General features: G+C 45.4%; 1 protein-coding gene across 5 annotated transcripts in view; it reads right to left on the minus strand.

Moving 5' to 3' along the window:
* Nucleotides 1–19,667, minus strand: part of FBXO15 (F-box protein 15) — a 52,048-nt gene extending 32,381 nt beyond the window's left edge. The window contains exons 1-3 of one of the 5 annotated variants that reach the window (XM_084621931.1): nucleotides 19,271–19,303; nucleotides 17,498–17,567; nucleotides 1,891–2,010 (exon numbers count right to left, since the gene is read on the minus strand). In XM_084621931.1, the coding sequence (XP_084478057.1) occupies nucleotides 1,891–1,985 (95 nt within the window). In that variant the 5' untranslated portion in view covers nucleotides 1,986–2,010; nucleotides 17,498–17,567; nucleotides 19,271–19,303. Of the gene's footprint in view, nucleotides 1–1,890; nucleotides 2,011–7,419; nucleotides 8,674–17,497; nucleotides 17,568–19,270 lie in introns of those variants that run through there. The other 4 variants (XM_084621928.1, XM_084621932.1, XM_084621930.1 and 1 more) reach the window with 4 other exon arrangements.
* Nucleotides 19,668–20,426: the final 759 nt, after the last annotated feature.

A 20,426-nucleotide genomic window follows, 5' to 3' on the forward strand; every position in this document is an offset into this window, starting at 1 on the left:
GAGCTTTAAGCCAATTTAGTTTTGAAAAGTAACAGAATTCATTCAAATTATGTGAAATTATTCTGTTCACCCCTCCCCTGAGGTTCACAGTCTTTTTTCATATCATGGCTCCACGTTCAGTCACTCATCACTAATACCTCTCAAATGTATCCCAGAATCTTGTGTGTTCACTATCACTTTTCAAATGTGGTGTCAAGTCCCAAGATACTTTATCAACAGTGCCGACTCCAAACCAAACTTTGGTGGGATGCTATACCTCTCCTCAGCTCCATGTGTACTCATAAAAGGTCTAATCTAACTGCCATTAAAGTCAATGGAAAGACTACCGCTAACTTCAATAGGACTTGCAGGCATCCTCAGAGCACTTCCAAATGCAAAATTTGTCTTCCACTGTTCAATGAAGGCTTCAGGCTGTTCAATGAAGTGCAGGTGCCTTCCCTGAAATCCCATTGCTGCTGTTGCTTTGCAATCACCTGCTGGAATGTGCAAACCACAGCCTGGGGCATGAATCCTTTGTCTAGACTCTAGGGGTTGGAAGCCACAGGCCACTAGATTAACATGTGCGTATGGTACAAAAGTCTGAAATAAACTTTTTCTATTGTCCTCATTTTTCTGAGCATTGCAGTACCCTGGTGTCAGAGTTACCACTGAACAAAGGAGCTACTGTGGGAATCAGCAACCTTAAGGTCTTTCCTGATGTCTATGTCCATTTGCAAGTGACCAAGCAAATCAATTATGGGTCAGAGCAGGTCAGCTGTGGTTCTTGTGAAGAAGCTGCATGTTTAAGACTACTGTTTACTCCAGCAGTTTGTGATCTTCCAAACACAGGTTGATCAATACCACTAAATACTACGGGAAATATGTTAAAATTTCAACATCTAAGGCTGTGGTCACTTGCAACCACGGAATCTGATTGAAACTTTAATCCTGCTAGCTCAGATACCGAAGCAGTGAAGCCGTGGCAGCATGGGCTTCAACGTGGGCTAGCCACCCCACTAATTACCTGGGGTCCCAATACAGCTTCATACCTAGTAAGATGCAAAAAGAGTTAAAAATAGTATCAAGTAGTTCCCTTGCTCTAGAGTCCCATCCACCAGTTTTGGATTTTATAACAACATTATCCTTTTTTTTTTTTTAAGAAAATGCTTTTCCCTGTTGCTGTGTGAAAGACAACGGGGAAAAGTGATTAAATAATTAGCTACATAGGGAAATGCGGAAAATGGCTGCACACAACGTGCTATCAAATGCACAAAGTAAGCAAACTCAAAGAAGTTTCTCTAATCTTCCAGTTATAATAATCTCAGACGTTACTTGTACGACAGTAGGTACAAGATTTTTCAGAGAGAAATGTGATTTTTCTGTCGACGGTGTCCCTGTAACATTACCAGGCACAGCAGTACAGTTCCATCTTCAAGACCTGTTCTGAAGGAAGAGGCCACCCATTTTACATACCCCATCACTCTAAAATTCCCTGTGCTAAATATACTTCTCACCATGAAAAGTATTTAAAAGTTTAATTACAAACTGCCATTTATTAAACTAACACTGTAACAACTTTGATTTTAAGAAGTGATATACCTGTCGTTCATTCATCAAGACCATAGGGTTGCACACAGGTAACTGAGGGACTAACATGGCCTGCAGAACCTTCATTAAAGGGTGAAAATGCACAAGAAAAGACCCAGTTTATTACTCAGGGCCCAATTTGAAGCTTCAAGGTAGGCTGGTATAAACCACTCGATCCACTTTTATACTAAGAATATTTTATATGGAAGTCACTGAGATACAAACATGGAACTCCACTAGGCTATTTTTAAACATGATTATATTTCAGAGTAGAACAGCCTCTTTAAAATTTGATTATCACATTGAAGCCACAGACATACTCACCTCTCAATGCATGGGCAAGATTTTGATTTCACAAAAGTCGTCTGATAATGCCTTTGAATGCAAATATTTTGGGTTTCAGATAGTTTCGCAGACATGGCAGTGAAGATTCCTGACCTCTTACTACAGACAAAGATAAGGCTGTTAATAGTCACATGATCATTAACTGGGGAAAAAAAGTATGTAGCAATATGCACTATGCCTCACAACAAAAACAAAATTCAGAATCATAGAATCATAGAATATCAGGGTTGGAAGGGACCCCAGAAGGTCATCTAGTCCAACCCCCTGCTCGAAGCAGGACCAATTCCCAGTTAAATCATCCCAGCCAGGGCTTTGTCAAGCCTGACCTTAAAAACCTCTAAGGAAGGAGATTCTACCACCTCCCTAGGTAACGCATTCCAGTGTTTCACCACCCTCTTAGTGAAAAAGTTTTTCCTAATATCCAATCTAAACCTCCCCCACTGCAACTTGAGACCATTACTCCTCGTTCTGTCATCTGCTACCATTGAGAACAGTCTAGAGCCATCCTCTTTGGAACCCCCTTTCAGGTAGTTGAAAGCAGCTATCAAATCCCCCCTCATTCTTCTCTGCTGCAGGCTAAACAATCCCAGCTCCCTCAGCCTCTCCTCATAAGTCATGTGTTCCAGACCCCTAATCATTTTTGTTGCCCTTCGCCGGACTCTCTCCAATTTATCCACATCCTTCTTGTAGTGTGGGGCCCAAAACTGGACACAGTACTCCAGATGAGGCCTCACCAATGTCGAATAGAGGGGAACGATCACGTCCCTCGATCTGCTCGCTATGCCCCTACTTATACATCCCAAAATGCCATTGGCCTTCTTGGCAACAAGGGCACACTGCTGACTCATATCCAGCTTCTCGTCCACTGTCACCCCTAGGTCCTTTTCCGCAGAACTGCTGCCTAGCCATTCGGTCCCTAGTCTGTAGCTGTGCATTGGGTTCTTCCGTCCTAAGTGCATGGACATGTTATATGGCCAATGTTTCACTTCATAATCAGCACTTCAGTAATGTGAAATTATTGAGCTGATGGGAGGAAATGGGGCTGAAACATAGGGCTCTGCTATGACCACTCAGATGAATGGTACCATGACAATAGCCAGTTTTACCAATGAAGGCAATCCAGTCACCTTGTTACAAAGAGCATCATGGCCAGCATAATCATGCTACAGAAGAGACTCTGCTAAGGACTCAAGCTGCTCAGACTGTAAACAGAGGTTTAACACCAAGGCATAGGACATTTTTATTGACCCACCTAACTCTGGTATGTTAATAAAAATAACAATCAGTGTAACTTGGGCTTTGAATTTGTCAGAGCCCAAGAAAAATTTCACAAAGCTATAAATCTGGATCATATCTAAAATGTGCAAGTATATTACCACCTCAGATCTGCTTTTGTGTAACAGTATATATTTTGCAGTAATAGGAGTACTAAATCACTAGACAGGTGGGTTTTGCTGCTGTTTTTATGCATTTAGTTTTTAACATGTGCTGGAAATGTGAGACAAATTGCCATTTCTTCCCACAAAACAAAAAAATAACATGCTTGTGCCAAGGGCAAAAAAAGCCACATACCTTAACCTGCCACACATTTTATACCTAAGTTTCCAAAACAGTATCTATATATTCATAATATTCTTAATTATCATCAAACACCACAAAAACTCTGGAAGAAATAATAGAATATGTAGATGGAGCCTCAGAAACCTAAACAGACTCTGACAACCAAGCACCCACTGTTTCTGTAATGCCATTGAGTAGAGCTTCGTATATTCTCTCTTTGTTAATCCTCCAGAGTTTGGATTGCCAGCTGGCATTCAAATATCTCGTCAATCCAACTCTCTATACCTAGGCAACCAACTGATGCTGGGGATGCTTAAAAAGAAATCTAATTTGGATGGACATGGATCAGCACAACATTTAATACACATAGGTAATAAATAAAGAACATTTTATGGTCATGGAGCAGAAATAAAACTTAGATAAGGAACAAAATTAACTTTGACCTCATTACATACTATGCTACCTTCACAAATTACTATCCCTTCATAGTAGAAATCCCTAAGATCCCATTGGGCATATTTCCTTCTGATCTAAAAGTAATAAACTGCACACTTCAAAAGCCAATCCTCTAACGCAGCGATTCTCAACCTTTCCAGACTACTGTACACATTTCAAGGGTCTGATTTGTCTTGCGTACCCTAAGCCTCACCTCACTTCAAAACTACTTGCTTACAAAATCAGACATAAAAATACAAACATGTCACAGCACACTGTTACTGAAATATTGCTTACTTTCTCCTTTTTACCATATAATTATAAAATAAATTGATTGGAATATAAATATTGTACTTGAATTTCTGTGTGATCCTTGAGCCTGCTTTTCACTAGTGAGCCTTGTCATTCTGGGAGGCAGTGAAGCAACAGCAACAATTAAGTTTTTCTCCATATTGAGTCTATTCCTGTAAACTACTATAAAACTAGACAAATACTGTATCTAGATGAGTTGACGTACTCTCTGGAAGACCTCTGTGTATCACCAGGGTTACGTGGACCCAGTGATGAGCTGCCAGAAGCTGAAGAACCGGTTCCTTCAGCAGCTCCGGGTCTTCGGCGGCACTGAAGGACCCGCTGCTGAAGGCTTGGAGTGCCACCGAGCAAGTAAAAATTCACAGGGGAGCCTCCCCAGCTGAGATCTCAGACGGCACGGATGGGAGTTTGCCCACCCCTTTAACAACCGGTTCTAAACCGGCTTCTAAATTTAACCACCAGTTCGCGCGAACTGATGCGAACCGGCTCCAGCTCACCACTGTGTGTACCCCTCGTTGAGAACCACTGCTCTAATGGACCAGCACAATCAGTAATAACATGTCGAAGTGTATGTCACATATGATCCTGAAGGTCAGATGTATGTGTGACTATGTCTCTTACCTACTGTTAATAGGTAATTTTGGATCAAAGTTGACATTTTTAATTGTGAAAGGGAAAAATGTCACTTTGCATTTTTCAGTAAAACTGCTCAGCAACTGGAACACAGAACTTCACCCTTAACAAGTTAAAGAAAACACCAATCTTTAGTTGTGTACAGGTTACCAATATCACTGTCTAGAAAAAGGGATGAAATTACGTCATCTTGGATGAAGCAATGTCATTAAGATTTCTGTGTTCTGAGGGAGGTTTTCAAAAGCGCTCAAGGGATTTAGGAACATATGTCCACTTTAAAACCAATGGGATGTGTTCCTAAACCCCAAAGATGCTTTTGAAAATCTTCCACTCTATTTCTACACCTTGCTAAAGCCTTTGTTTTTAAAACCTTGTATTCCATTTATTACTGTTCATCTTTCAAAACAAAAAGTCCACAGTTCCCTAATTCATCAACTAATTCAATCATTTTCACATGCACCGTATGCACGACGATAAGAAATCAGTCCAAATACAAGAAAAACTTTCATGACAAAATAGATAAGGCTGGCCTGCCACTTAAAATCTAAATGCCAGATGTTGATCCCACACACACTTTTTTCAGAAGCGTCATTTATCATTATATTAAGAGGCTCAAGCTCAAAGGCGCATAACAGCCTCAATGGTTGATTCATTAGCTATTCAATTTGTGGCACTCAGTTTTGTAGCTGTATTTTCACCACAATAACCTGTAGTATATGCAAAGTGGAGACAACCTTTTCTTAGAGAAGAAGTAATCTAGTCTGTTTCAAAGCAAATAGCAAGTTGTAATTAAAGTTGTGACAATATTGATTCTGTTTCCAAAATTTTAAAATATATCTAATCATAAACAATGACAATAATAATTTAAATGGCTATTTCTCCTTTCATCTGATAATGTCCTAGTGCTTTACAAGGGGAGGGGGTATTACTAACCCTCTTTTACAGGTGGAGAAACTGAGGTGAAGAATGGATAAGAAACTTGCCAAAGGTCACACAACAGAAGGGTTGAGAACACAACACAAAAGTCTTCTGACCTTACTACTAGGTCAGCGTTTCTCAAACCTTTGGAAGCTGAACCCCACTCCAGAAAAATGAAACCTGACAAACCCCCACACTGCAATCACAGAAGGTATATAAATTATACATGGGGGAATTATGCACCACTGCACATGCATAGAATTTATGTTCCCTGTAGATTTCTTTGCTTCCCCACAGAAAAATGACTCTCTCACAGAGAAGCAAAAGGAAGTCACAAGAGCGGTGATGCAACCCTCCCCAGTATGTTTCGGGGGCCCAGGGCAGCCAGCAGAGAGGTAAAACTGTGGGCCAGGAGGAGGGACTGGGGAAGACCCAGCTGGTGGCTCCTACCCTGTACCGGGCTCAGCTGCTTGTCCCAGATGGGCTGGGGAGGATGGGACTTCCTCTTCCCTTGCACTGCATCCAGGGCCGGGTCAGACCCACCCCCAGATTTCTCCCCTGGCTGAAGGAAGTTCTGCAAACTCCCCCTCTGTCCTCCCCCTCTCTCCCCACTTACTGTACCCATCGCTCCTCAGCTGCAGGGGGAGGGACCCTGTACAGCGAGCTTCTCCCCCATCCACCCAAACCCTTGCATCCAGACCCCCTTATACCCAGATCCTCCCACCAAGCCTCACCCTCCCGCACTCATAACCCCTCCCGCCAATGAGCCCCACTCCCCCTGCACCACCCCAAAAGCTACCCGCAGCCAGATCTACACCCCACCAAGTTCCAACCAGCTGCACCTGGACCTCCCCACTGAGTCCCTCGCACCCATACACCCCTGCCAAGCTCTATCCCCCACACCCATACCCCCAATGCTGAGCCCCAACCACCTTCACCTGGACCCCTCTGCAGAGTCCCATTACTGTTGCATGCAGAACCCCTCAGCAAGCCCCTGTGCATCCAGATCCCCCCTGCACCCGGATCCCCCACTGAGCTGCCCACCCCCAGACTGCCCCACACAGAATCCTCTCAACCCACACCTGGATCCCCCCAAGCTTGGATCCTGCCTTGCTGAGCCTGCCTGTCCACACCTGGCACAGAAGGGAATAAATATAGAAATCAATCAATCAATAAATGTGGAGGCTCCAGCATGGCAGTAGGGAACACAGGCCACTGGCTGCACGGAGGTGGGAGATTGCCCTGTAGTCCCTCCCTGCCCTTTCCCCTGCCCAGTGGTGAGGCTGCACCCAACCCTGACACAGTGCAAGAGCTGGGCCTGCCCCAGAAACATCCCGGGATTCTGCCCCTCCACGCCAGGTACACAAAGATAGCAAGTAAGAGGGACAGAGTCTCACATGTACGCCCAGCCCTGGCCCCCTTTCCTGTTTGCTCGGTGATGCATGCAGTCGTCTCAGTGCGTTTTTCCAGGTGGCCATGCCTGCTCCATGAACCAGGTGATCCCCCGCTTGGAGCAATGCCGAGCTGCTCCTCATCAGCATTTGGGGAGAGGATACCTACAGACAGATTTCATGATGCATGACAGAAAGGGGCCATGACCAGGACACACTGCAGTGCACGGTCAAAGTGAAGGAGCTGTGGAATGCCTACCACAAGGTGCAGGAGGCAAACAGCCGCTCCGGCGCTGCACCCACGAACTGCCAGTTCTACAAAGAGCTGGATGCAATATTCGGCGGCGACCCCACCTCCACTGCAAAGACCACTGTGGATAGTTCGGTGGCTTACATGCCAGTTGAGAGTGGACTGAGCCAGGAGGAGGAAATCTTGGACGAGGAGGGGGAGGGAGACCCTGAGACAGAGGATGACTCGGAGGCCAGAGATGCATGCAGCCAGAAGAGGTTAGCCAGTCACAGCTGTCGGAGTTTGGTGAAGCGCAAACGGGAGAGGAGGCCCCTGGTAAGTGGATCTGATTTTGCGAACTGCTGAAGCGAGTTGTTGGGGGCAGGAGGGTTGCAGAAAGCAGGCTTGTCTCTCACTGCATGCCTAGTCTGAGCATTGGAACAGGCTGTTGATTGACTACCTCACTTCAAAGGAATCTCCCTCAGAGATCTCAAGGAAACTCTCGTGGAGGTACTGGACAATCCGCTGCCACAGATTCTTCATCACAGCTGCTTTGTTTCTTGCCCCATTAATGGTAACTTTCCGCGCCACAGTGCTGCCATAATGATCACATCCTGTGGAAAGTGTGAGGACAGGAATGATTATCAGGCCCCCCCTACCATGCTGGTTCTCCCAAAGAGCCACGTGCCCAGTGTACAGCAGGATCCGGGAAGAGAGATTTACCCTGCCCCTGCGGCTACTCACCATTTTGGGGGTCTTGTGGCTCATGTGTGCTTGCCTGGGGTCAGCCAGTTAGTGTCAGGTGTATGAATACTGGCTGTGTTTTAAATCACTGAATCAGTGTTGTCTATGTTGCAAACAATGCTGCTTCTGTAAAATGTTGCATTTAAACTTCACAAAAATGACCTTGGGAGCTCAGCCTCCCTCTTTGTTACCGGCAGCTGAACGGCTGCACAGAATTAGAAAGCGGCCAGAAGAACTAACGAGGATTTTCTGCGTGAGGTTATGATGCACTCTGCCACCAAGAAACAGGAACTGAAGGAGTGTTGGGACAGCGAGAAGAGGGACTGAAAGGAGAAAGTGGCACGCCAGAATTAAGCCACAGAGCAGCTAAAGGTTATGGAGCGCCAAGGAGACATGCTCCAGGCAATACTAGTGTGACGTTCTGTACCTCGGGGGAACCCTTACACCCCCATGTTATCATTATTAAATGATTGTGTGGTATCCAATGCAAAGTTTGTCATGTTGGGTATCTTCGGAAGGCTCATAATACACTGAGCATTGTTGTTATAGTGATGTTATAATAATTGTTACAGTAATGTTATAGTTTTCAGAGTAACAGCCGTGTTAGTCTGTATTCACAAAAAGAAAAGGAGTACTTGTGGCACCTTAGAGACTAACCAATTTATTTGAGCATAAGCTTTCGTGAGCTACATGCATCCGATGAAGTGAGCTGCAGCTCACGAAAGCTTATGCTCAAATAAATTGGTTAGTCTCTAAGGTGCCACAAGTACTCCTTTTCTTAATGTTATAGTAAGGTTACAATTTCACATATATAGTTATGAGGCTGAAAATGTATCCTCAGGGCTTAAAGAAAGCCCATGCAAAAACTCTCCAAGAACAGAGAGGCAGTTCACTCCTCGTCAGGCATGGATGGGACAAATCCAGCCCAGCCTCACAGGAACAGTGGACGCTGGCTTAGGCAGCAACAAATGAATCTGTTAGACCAGTTTTCAGAGTAACAGCCGTGTTAGTCTGTATTCGCAAAAAGAAAAGGAGTACTTGTGGCACCTTAGAGACTAACCAATTTATTTGAGCATGAGCTTTCGTGCGCTACAGCTCACTTCATCTGATGAAGTGAGCTGTAGCTCACGAAAGCTCATGCTCAAATAAATTGGTTAGTCTCTAAGGTGCCACAAGTACTCCTTTTCTGTTAGACCAGTGGCTCTCAAACTTTTGTACTGGTGACCCTTTTCACATAACAAGCCTCTGAGTGCGACCCCCCCTTATAAATTAAAAACAATTTTTAATATATTTAACACCATTATAAATGCTGGAGGTAAAGCAGGGTTTGGGGTGGAGGTTTACAGCTCATGACCCTCCCCATGTAATAATCTCACGACCCCCTGAGGGGTCCCAACCCCCAGTTTGAAACCCCTGTGTTAGACCCTCAAGGGAGTCACCCCCTTCCTTTGGGCAGTTTGGGACTGCGATGAGGTAATGCTCACCTGACTCTGAAGGGGGTTGGGGGGAAAAGCCAAGAGGAAATAAAGGACATGATAAAAGAGAGAGACATTTTGCCATGCGCTCTTCTTCCACCTACATCTACAGACACCACCAAGCGATTGAAGCGCTGATCAAAAGAGAGCGCCTGACTGAAAAGTAACCAGCCAGCCTGTGGTGAGAAGCATTTGTTTGTAAGGACATTGAAAGTGTTAAGATCAGCTTAGAATGCGTTTTGCTTTTATTTCATTTGATCAAATCTGACTTGTTATGCTTTGACTTATAATCACTTAAAATCTATCTTTATAGCTAATAAATCTGTTTGTTTATTCTACCTGAAGCAGTGTGTTTGGTTTGAAGCGTGTCAGAGACTCCCCTTGGGATAACAAGCCTGGTACATATCAATTTCTTTGTTAAACTGACGAACTTATATAAGCTTGCAGCGTCCAGTGGGCATAATGGGACACTGTAAGATGGAGGTTCCTAGGGTTGTTTCTGGGACCGGAGATATTGGCTAGTGTCATTCACTTGCAAGTAGCTGGGAGCAGCTTACGTACCAGAGGCTGTGCGTGAACAGCCCAGGAGTGGGGGTTCTCACAGCAGAGCAGGGTAAGGCTGGCTCCAAGAGACAAGGATTGGAGTGGCCTAGCAGATCACTAGTCCAGACAACACCAGAGGGGAACATCACAAGTAGCTCTTCAAACCGAGCAGCTCTGCGCCCACCCTCCCCTGCAGCCACTGTAACAAAACTCTTTCCCATGCGCTCCTCAGACACTGCCAACACACCCTTATCAACTTCCTGGCTCCAGTCTGTACCCGCTGCATTCCACTCCTGCCCCATCACAGTCCAGCCCTGTGGACTCGCAGTACCCACTGCACTCAACACGCGTCCCTCTGCAGTTTGGTCCTGCTGAAGCACAGCACCCGCTATATTGTACTCCAAAGGAGAAGGCTGGATATGATCCCTGGACATATACAAACCTTTAGCTGCCTGGGACCTTCCCTTCCCTCATCCCCCTCACTGCTGATGGGTTTTTTTTGTTTGACTCTACCCTGGTTGTTGTCTTTTAATAAAAGAATTGTGGTTGTTTGAAAGCAATCTTTATTCTATTAATTGAAAGCAAAAAGAGCACTGCAAAGCAACATAAAATTATGTTAAACCATTTATTGCACCATGTGCACCAATCACCTCCTAGCATTACAAGCACTGCAATCCCAAATATTACTTGCTTTCAGCTTCAAATTCCTGCCTCAAAGCATCCCTGATCCTTATGGCCCCGCTCTGCGCTCCTCTAATAGCCCTGGTCTCAGGCTGTTCATATGCAGCCTCCAGGCGCTGAGCCTCTGCGATCCAGCCCTGAGTGAAGCTTTCACCCTTCCCTTCACAAATATTACGGAGCGTACATCACGCAGCTGTAAGCATAGGAATATTGTCATCAGCCAGGTCCAGCTTCCCATAGAGGCAGCACCAACGGGCTTTTAAATGGCCAAAAGCACACTTAGCAGTCATTTTGCACTTACTCAGCCTGTTGTTGAACCACTCCTTGTTGCTGTCAAGTTGCTCCTTGTATGGCTTCATAAGCCACAGCATTAAGGGGTAGGCGGGGTCTCCCAGGATCACAATGGGTATTTAGACTTTCCCTATGGTGATCTTCTGGTCCGGGAAGAAAGTCCCTGCTTGCAGCTTCCTGAACAGGCAAGTGTTCCGAAAAATGCATCATGCACCTTTTCGAACCAGCCAACGTTAATGTCTGTGAAACGACCACGGTGATCCACAAGCGCCTGGAGAAACATTGAGAAATACCCCTTGCGATTAATGTACGCGGTGGCTAGGTGGTCTGATGCCAGAATTGGAATACGCGTGCTATCTATCGCCCCTCCGCAGTTAGGGAAGCCCATTTGTGCAAAGCCATCTACAGTGCCACACACGTTGCCCAGAGTCACGGTCTTTCGGAGCAGAATGCGATTAATGGCCCTGCACACTTCCGTCAACACAAGCCCAATGGTCAACTTTTCCATTCCGAACTGGTTAGCGACCGATCGGTAGCAGTCTTGAGTAGCCAGCTTCCACAGTGCAATCGCCACGCACTTCTCCAACGACAGGGAAGCTCTCATTCTCGTGTCCTTGCGCTGGAGGGCTGGAGCAAGCTCATCACACAGCCCCATGAATGTGGCTTTCCTCATCCAAAAGTTTTGCAGCCTCTGCTTGTTACCCCAGACGTGCATCACGATGTGATCCCACCACTCAGTGCTTGTTTCCCAAGCCCAAAAGCGGGGTTCTACTCTGGTCAGCACCTCCATGAATGCCACAAGCAATCTCGTGTCATAGCTACTACGCGTGGCGAGATCAATGTTGCACTCTTCTTGACTTTGTAGTTTAAGGAATAACTCCACTGCCACTCATGATGTGTTGGTCAGAGCGAGGAGCATACTGGTTAGCAGTTCAGGATCCATTCAGTTCAGGATCCATGAGAGGCGCGGCGCACAGTACACAAACCGTTGAAAGATGGCACCAAATGCGGATGGAAGCACAGGGATTGCTGGGAAGCGAAGCAATGTTTCACGGGGCATTGGAACAGGACCCAGAATGCCCCGCAACCCCCTCTGCCTTCCCACAAGTCTTAGTGGCAGAAGAGAAAAAGGAGCTCTGTGGGATAGCTGCGCTCTGAATACTGCTGCAAGTGCCACGAGTGTGAACACGCTATTGCACAGGCAGCTGACAGTGTGAACACACAACAGCGGTTCCCCTTCAGCGCTCTCTGAGCGGCGCTGTAACTGCCAGCGCTGTAACTCTGCCAGTGTTACACGAAAGCTCATGCTCAAATAAATTGGTTAGTCTCTAAGGTGCCACAAGTACTCCTTTTCTTTCTGCCAGTGTAGACGTGCCCACAAATATGCTGTGGGTTTGGGAAGTGCCCAGAGCTCTCCAGAGATAATGCCAAGGAAAGTAACCAACACCCGGGTGGGTGTCAAACAACCATTAACAGCCATTGTCCTGCAAGGGAGCTACAATTCAATGACTCACCTGCATAAGGCCACACCAGGGGAATTGCTCAACCTTGCCTAGGGACTCAGCAATGCCCACCCCGGACATGCCTGAACATTGGACTGAGGGTATAAAACAGAACACAGGTGGCCCATGCTTCGCCTTTCTCCTGTCCCCACCTAAGCTATTCCCTCCTTCCTTATCTTAGCAATCATGCACCTGGTTGAACTTGGCAAACCTCAATTTTATAAATGTCACAGAATGTGAATGTTGGATACGGGACTAGATATTAATTTTGGAGATTCCAGTATTCGATGTTTGGAGTTTACCTTCATTGGAAATGGGGAAGGAATGGGTCGCAGCATGTCTGTTAGCAATTATTATGGGAAATCTTGTTTAACTCACATATCTTTTCCTTTGTTTCCCATACTTCCATTGGTAAATACCAGTTAAGCTTCTGTTCACTCAGATTTCTCTTTCCCATTCTTTTCCTGTACAGTTCATTCAGTAATGCCACAATCTATCGTTTGTGAAAAATTTCATGGAGATGGCCTCTGATGTCAAACACACTGGACTCTGTCATTGCTGAATGAATCAGGCCAAACAGAAAGGAGAAAGCTTGTCCCAAATATCACAGCAAACAGCACTTTGAGAAAAACAATACCGAAGAAATAAATAATTTAATAGCATTTTATCCAGTTACGATTTACACGTCCAAACTTCGTAACTTTAACTGCGCAACTTTACTGCTGCATAACAAGTTCAGTGCAGTTTTGGCAGTTTGTTTTTTTTTAAGAAGTGCCATTGACTTTAAGTCTTGTTTAACATTAAGCATACTTGACAATTGTCACACACATTTGCCCCTGCTGTCATTCTTTCACTCTTACCAGCTGAAATGTCATAAGCAGTGATGCAGGAAGTGAGAAGCTCACTTTTTCTGACTACTAGAATTTACTTCCAGGGCTTTGGCATATGTAGTCTCCCCTATTCTCCCTTCTGGATTTTTTGCCTCCACTATGCCTCTTAGCTATTTAGGAATGTAACAACATTAAGTACTCAACTCCTTAGAAAGACCAAAAACAAATTTCAAGAACAGCTAGCCAAAGGCTCAAAAAGTAATAGCAAAAAAAAATTGTAAGTATATCAGAAGCAGGAAGCCTGCTCAACAACCAGTGGGGCCACTGGACGATCGAGATGCTAAAGGAGCACTCAAGGACGATAAGGCCATTGCAGAGAAACTAAATGAATTCTTTGCATCGGTCTTCACGGCTGAGGATGCGAGGGAGATTCCCAAACCTGAGCCATTCTTTTTAGGTGACAGATCTGAGGAACTGTCCCAGATTGAGGTATCATTAGAGGAGGTTTTGGAACAAATTGATGAATTAAACAGCAATAAGTCACTAGGACCAGATGGTATTGACCCAAGAGTTCTGAAGGAACTAAAATGTGAAATTGCAGAACTATTAACTGTAGTCTGTAACCTATCATTTAAACCAGCTTCTGTACCAAATGACTGGAGGATAGCAAATGTGACACCAATTTTTTAAAAGGGCTCCAGAGGTGATCTCAGCAATTACAGGCCGGTAAGCCTGACTTCAGTATCGGCCAAACTGGGTGAAACTATAGTAAAGAACAAAATTGTCAGACACATAGATGAACATAATTTGTTGGGGAAGAGTCAACACCGTTTTTGTAAAGGGAAATCATGCCTCACCAATCTACTAGAATTCTTTGAGGGGGTCAAGCCTGTGGACAAGGGGGATCCAGTGAATATAGTGTAATTAGATTTTCAGAAAGCCTTTGACAAGGTCCCTCACCAAAGACTCTTAAGCAAAGTAAGCTGTCATGGGATAAGAGGGAAGGTTCTCTGATGGATTGGTAACTGGTTAAAAGATAGGAAACAAAGGGTAGGAATAAATGTTCAATTTTCAGAATGGAGAGAAGTAAATAATGGTGTTCCCCCAGAGGTCTGTACTGGTCCCAGTCTTATTCAATATATTCATAAATGATCTGGAAAAAGGGGTAAACAGTAAGGTGGCAAAATTTGCAGAGGATACAAAATTGCTCAAGGTAGTTAAGTCCCAGGCAGACTGCGAAGAGCTACAAAAGGATCTCTCAAAACCGGGTGACTGGGCAACAAAATGGCAGATGAAATTCAATGTTGATAAATGCAAAGTAATGCACAATGGAAAACATAATCCCAACTATACATATAAAACAATGGGGTCTAAATTGGCTGTTCCCTACCACTCAAGAAAGAGATCTTGGAGTCATTGTGGATAGTTCTCTGAAAACAACCACCCAATGTGCAGCGGCAGTCAAAAAAGGGAACAGAATGTTGGGAATCATTAAGAAAGGGATAGATAATAAGACAGAAAATATTATGTTGCCTCTATATAAATCCATGGTATGCCCACATCTTGAATACTGCGTGGAGATGTGGTCACCCCATCTCAAAAAAGATATATTGGAATTGGAAAAGGTTCAAAAAAGGGCAACAAAAATTATTAGGGGTATGGAACGGCTCCCGTATGAGGAGAAATGAATAAGACTGGGACTTTTCAGCTTGGAAAAGAGACGACTAAGGGGGGATACGAGGTCTATAAAATAATGACTGGTGTGGAGAAAGTAAATAAGGACGTGTTATTTACTCCTCAGAACATAAGAACTAGGGGTCACCAAATGAAATTAATAGGCAGCAGGTTTAAAACAAACAAAAGGAAGTATTTTTTCCACACAACGCACAGTCAACCTGTGGAACTCTTTGTCAGAGGATGTTGTGAAGGCCAAGACTATAACAGGATTAAAAAAAGAACTAGATAAATTCATGGAGGATAGGTCCATCAAAGGCTATTAGCCCCTAACCTCCGTTTACCAGAAGCTGGGAATGGGCGACAGGATGGATCACTTAATGATTACCTGTTCTGTTCATTCCCTCTGGGGTACCTGGCATTGGCCACTGTTGGAAGGTAAGATACTGGGCTAGATGGATCTTTAGTCTGACCCACTATGGCTGTTCTTATTTTCTTAGTACAAATAAAATATTATTTACAAGTATGGCCAAGACAATGTTGTGAACTCTTCTACAACAACAACAACAAAAGTCAAATGTTAGGCTAGCCATCAAACCATAACAGTGACCCTTTTTATCTTAGGAGGAGGGAAGAAATAAACAAAATAGAGCGACACTGAGCAAAAAAAGATTGCAAAGTCCACAGCAGGATACCAGAGACGATGGCTGGTTCAAATAATTCTACCAAACTTGCAGTGTTTTCCACACCTTCTGTTTAACAGGAAACCTCCATCTGCTATATCCCCAGCTCTCACAAACACATGCGCAAGTTCTGAACACAGTACGTATTCTCTTCTTTTTCAACTCCTGGGACTCAAACCAATGCAATTTGTGTGGCACGCGAGTCTGGACAGGTGGAGGGAGAAAGTCACTCATCAAATCTCGAGCCTGGCAGACAAAGGCCTTTATCAAGTTACTTTTTTGAAAGTTCCTCAGGGTGTGGTGGTGAATTTGTTTTTTGGTGCTTATTTGTTTTGCGGGGGCCCCCAAATTTGTTTGAACTGGCCTTGCCTGAGGCTCCTGTCTCATGCAGTACAACAGTTACATCAGTACAACAGTTACATCATACTATCTTTATATCTGCAGCACGGAACCTGGATTTATGCATTTAAACTGGCTTGGCATCCTGGAGACACTGCAGTTTTATATCACATCCAAGAATGGCACCTCTAGCAACCAAGTAACCCGGGGATCGGCAACCTTTGGCACACGGCCCGCCAGGTTCGTTTACCTGCCACGTCCGCAGTTCGGCCGATCACAGCTCCCACTGGCCATGGTTCGCCGCTCCAGGCCAATGGGGGCTGTGGGAAGCAGCGGCCAGTACATCCCGCAGCCCCCATTGGCCTGGAGAGGCAAACCGCTGGGGCCAGTGGGAGCCGCGATTGGCCGAATCTGCAGATGCGGCAGGTAAACAAACCGGCCCAGCCCGCCAGGGGGCTTACCCTGGCGGGCCACATGCCAAAGACTGCCGTTCCCTGAAGTAACCCATTCTGAAGCCTTTTGTTCAAAGGCAACTCTCTCTCAAGTATCACCTACTAAATCACCAGTATCACTTCCTACAACACCCTGGGTTTTCCCTTAGAGGTATTCCATCCAAAGTTCTCACCACCCAGGCCCGGAATAAGGTCTTTCAGGGCCAGAGGAATTTGAAGTCCTACCCCATGCCCTTACCTGACCCAGATCCTCTTCTGTTTTTCCAATATAAATTAATTAAACTAATTGGACATAACCTCACAGCCTCTTCCCCACTTCATATTATTTATATATAACCTTAGAATGTACTTTACTCCCTTTCTTACTCAACAATTTAATATGAAACTATACATGCCTCTTCTGGCGGCCCTCTTGACTACAATGTCCCATCTAAGATAGCGCCCCAACCATATAGAAGCTGAGGTGTTCCTTAGCAACACTTATGTGACCAGCAGCAGTCATCCTGAACCTGCTTCAGAAATGGTTTGATTACACTGCCTTGGCTTTCCATGTGGACAACTTTCTTGGACCTACATTTGCCTGTAATGGAAAGCTGCAATTATGGGAAGTAGGAAGGAGAGAATTACATCAAATACATATTTAAATCAGGAATAACAATATATTCTCTGTGTGAAGTGAATACATCTTTTTTGCAATCTGCTTGGCCTTTCACCTTGTTTAGTCCTTTACACCCCTTCTAAATTAAACACCTCCGACAGTAGGAGTGGATAATTTTGATTTGTTAGCTTTTTACTACTACTTTACAGAGATGTAAATAACTACACAAGGTTCAAGACACTTTATTCCCCCTACATTTTATTCAAGATCACTTTCACAACTGAAGTGTCACATACCCTTATGGTCCTCTATGATTCAGTTTCCCCATCTGCAAAATAGATAATGATATCATCTTTGCAATATTCCCTTGAGAAAGGAAAAAATAATAATAAGTTTGTGAAGTACTCAGATGCTGCAGTAATTAGTGCCACAGGAAAGACTTTAAATAAATATGTCATAATCTCAGCATGAAATTTTCAAATAGCCATATTTTGTTAAATCAAAACAGACAAAAGCACATCTTCTTTGAGTACAAAATCCATGCCTAGTTTCAAACTTCTGCCATTTTTGCTACAGGCATTTATAAGAGTGGTTTTAGCAATTTTCTTTAATAGAAAAGAGAGTTTCATTTTCCATAACCCAAAAACAGTTCACGGAATTTTGCTCAAGCTTTCAAACCAAAAACAAACAAAATATCTTTGTGCAATGAACAAACATGAAAAATACCTTGAGAGAGAATAATCCAGAAAGATTTGAACACATGAGAAAAGAGGCTTGACTTGTGCAGGAGGTATTCATTAGACCATCTCGATGGTCCCTTCTGACCTTAAAGTCTATGAGTCAATGAGACTTGCAATATTAAGGCTCAGTCCCGCAACCATTTATGCATGTGAGTGTTTGTAGGATTGGGTCCTCAATTATTGCAGATACCGGTACCAACCAAGATAGTTTTGACTAACATGAAAAAAGACAATAATTCTCAACAGTAAGCAGCCGCAGCCAGTACACTTTCTTCACTTGTATTGCTAGCCCCCAGGGATCAAAAAATCACAAGTCAGGCCTTTCCAAATCATCAAATTTTTTAAAATTACTTTTGGATGGGGACTATGGAAGAGATTTATTTGCTTCTGTTTTTGAGTCTTTAAAGTTCATGTTTTCAAGCTTTTCTACAGACCAGTTATGTCTGGAAACTAGAATTTTTCACATAATTGCATGACTCCAGGAGCTATGAGTTTAAGAAAACAGCATATATTGAGAGATTCATGATGAAACCACAAGATCCAGCAATTCTGCTTCACTAGTTTTACAAACCTTAGACTACCAGACCCAAAAATACCAGCTCTAGCTTCCTCCTTTATTCCTTTCTAAAAAGCTTTTTCACTAAAGATTGATTAACCACTGCTGCCTATCGCTCATTGACCTGTGGTGTCCTAGCCCCTGATGAAGCTTTGGTTTCAAAATGGCCCAAGGCACAACATGGGCAGCAAGACCAATGCATGACCTACTAGGATTCTGAAGCAGTACAGTCAGTGTCACAATGACTGGGAGGAGAAATAAGAAGGGCATTGTTCTCCTTTTGACCATCCTATGGGAGTCCCTCCCATGCACTTACTTCCCTAAAACTTTTCTATGCAGTTGCAGTAATGGGTCCAAACTAGGCAGCAAGTGAGTGCAGCGGACAAACCCTGGGAACAGGGGCTGGGATCAGGTCACACTCCACAGTGGGTGGCACGGACCCGTCTGGGGAGAAATAAGAAGTGGCCACACTTTCCCAAGCTCTGCCCATAGGTGAAGTAGATCTACAAGCTGCCACTCGCAGCAGACTTTGCAGCTCTCCTTCCCCTTGCACTTCGGGCACGAGTGCAATAGTGGGGACGCCATCGTTAGGGTTCCGAGTCAACGCTCCCATGAGCAACCTCGGCCAGGGGGGAAGATCGAGAGCAGGCCTGACTGCATGGGCACCGCAGCACAATTAGACGCGGCGTCTGGAGGTAGAGGGACTCGCCTGACTCGGCTCTGCGCCCACTTCGGTGCTGAGGGAACCCGAGTGCCGCTCAGCCGGGGGTTACCTGAGGGCGAAGCTGCCGCGGTCCGGGCCCGGAGGAGGAGCCGCGGAGGACAGGAAGCTCCGGCTGGGGCGGGCGGGCGGCGCCAGGCGCTGGGGAGCAGCCGCTGCCCACGCCAGCCCCAGGCTGTGCTGCTGCAGGATCCAGCCGCGGCCGGTCGCCATGGTGACACCGGAACCCGAACGCCCCGGCCCAGCGTTCCGAGCGGCCCGGCAATAAGCCCGCCCGCGTGGTGTTGCCTCTGCCTGGCCTTCCCGGTGCCGCCGCCACGCGCGGGCGGAGTCGCAGCTGGGCAGGAGGTGGCTGCAGCCGACCGGGCCGCTGCGGCCTCTCCCTAGCCTGAGGTTGCTGGTTGCAGCCCAGGCTCTTCCACCCACGCACAGCCTGGTTACAGGCGTTCAGATGCCCCCCCATACACACACACACACACACACCCCAAATTTCAGCCCAGAGAAGGCCCCAGTCTCGGGTTGTATGTGGTCATGAGCGCCACACTCCGTAAGGGTTGCAGTCCAGTGCAGAGGGCCTCCACCCACAACTGCACCCTAAAACATCCCTGGATTCAGTCACCCCCAGGGAGGGCAACAAAAGGATAAGCGCATTCCCCAAGCTTATTGAACTCTTCTCCAGAACCCAGTTCAGTGCTCCCACCATTGCTTCCCCCAAATGCCCACTGCCTCGGGCATCTCTATTCTCCCCTGCTCATGCTTCCTCAACTCCTCCTCCCTCCTATCCTCTACTTTCCACAGCATGCACAACCACCGGTTTCCCATCTGCACCCCGTATTCGGCTGGGTACACACGCACAGCCCAACTCCCTCTCCCTACGACACCCCACATTGTCCTACACACACACCAGTTTCCCCCTCTTTCCTGTCATCCCTTTGGAGCAGATTCGGTGCAATGGATAGATTTTTGGAAAGAAGAATATAGGATTAATAAGGGTCGACTCATTTTTGCCATTTTCATCACTGAAAGCTTGTCTGCAAAGGCTGCTGCATCAAACTTCTCCTTCAGAGAAACCCCCAAAGAAGTGCCCTCTTTCAAACTGGCCATTTGTTCTGATGAGAGTAAAACCAGGAAAGATTGTTTTCCCCACACCCTTTAGGAGGCATAGAGCCCAGTGCTATTAAGAATGGCCACCTGAGGACAACCGGTGA

The sequence above is a fragment of the Lepidochelys olivacea genome (assembly GCF_965140295.1).
Source record: "Lepidochelys olivacea isolate rLepOli2 genome assembly, chromosome: 2".
NCBI classification, from domain to species: Eukaryota; Metazoa; Chordata; order Testudines; family Cheloniidae; genus Lepidochelys; species Lepidochelys olivacea.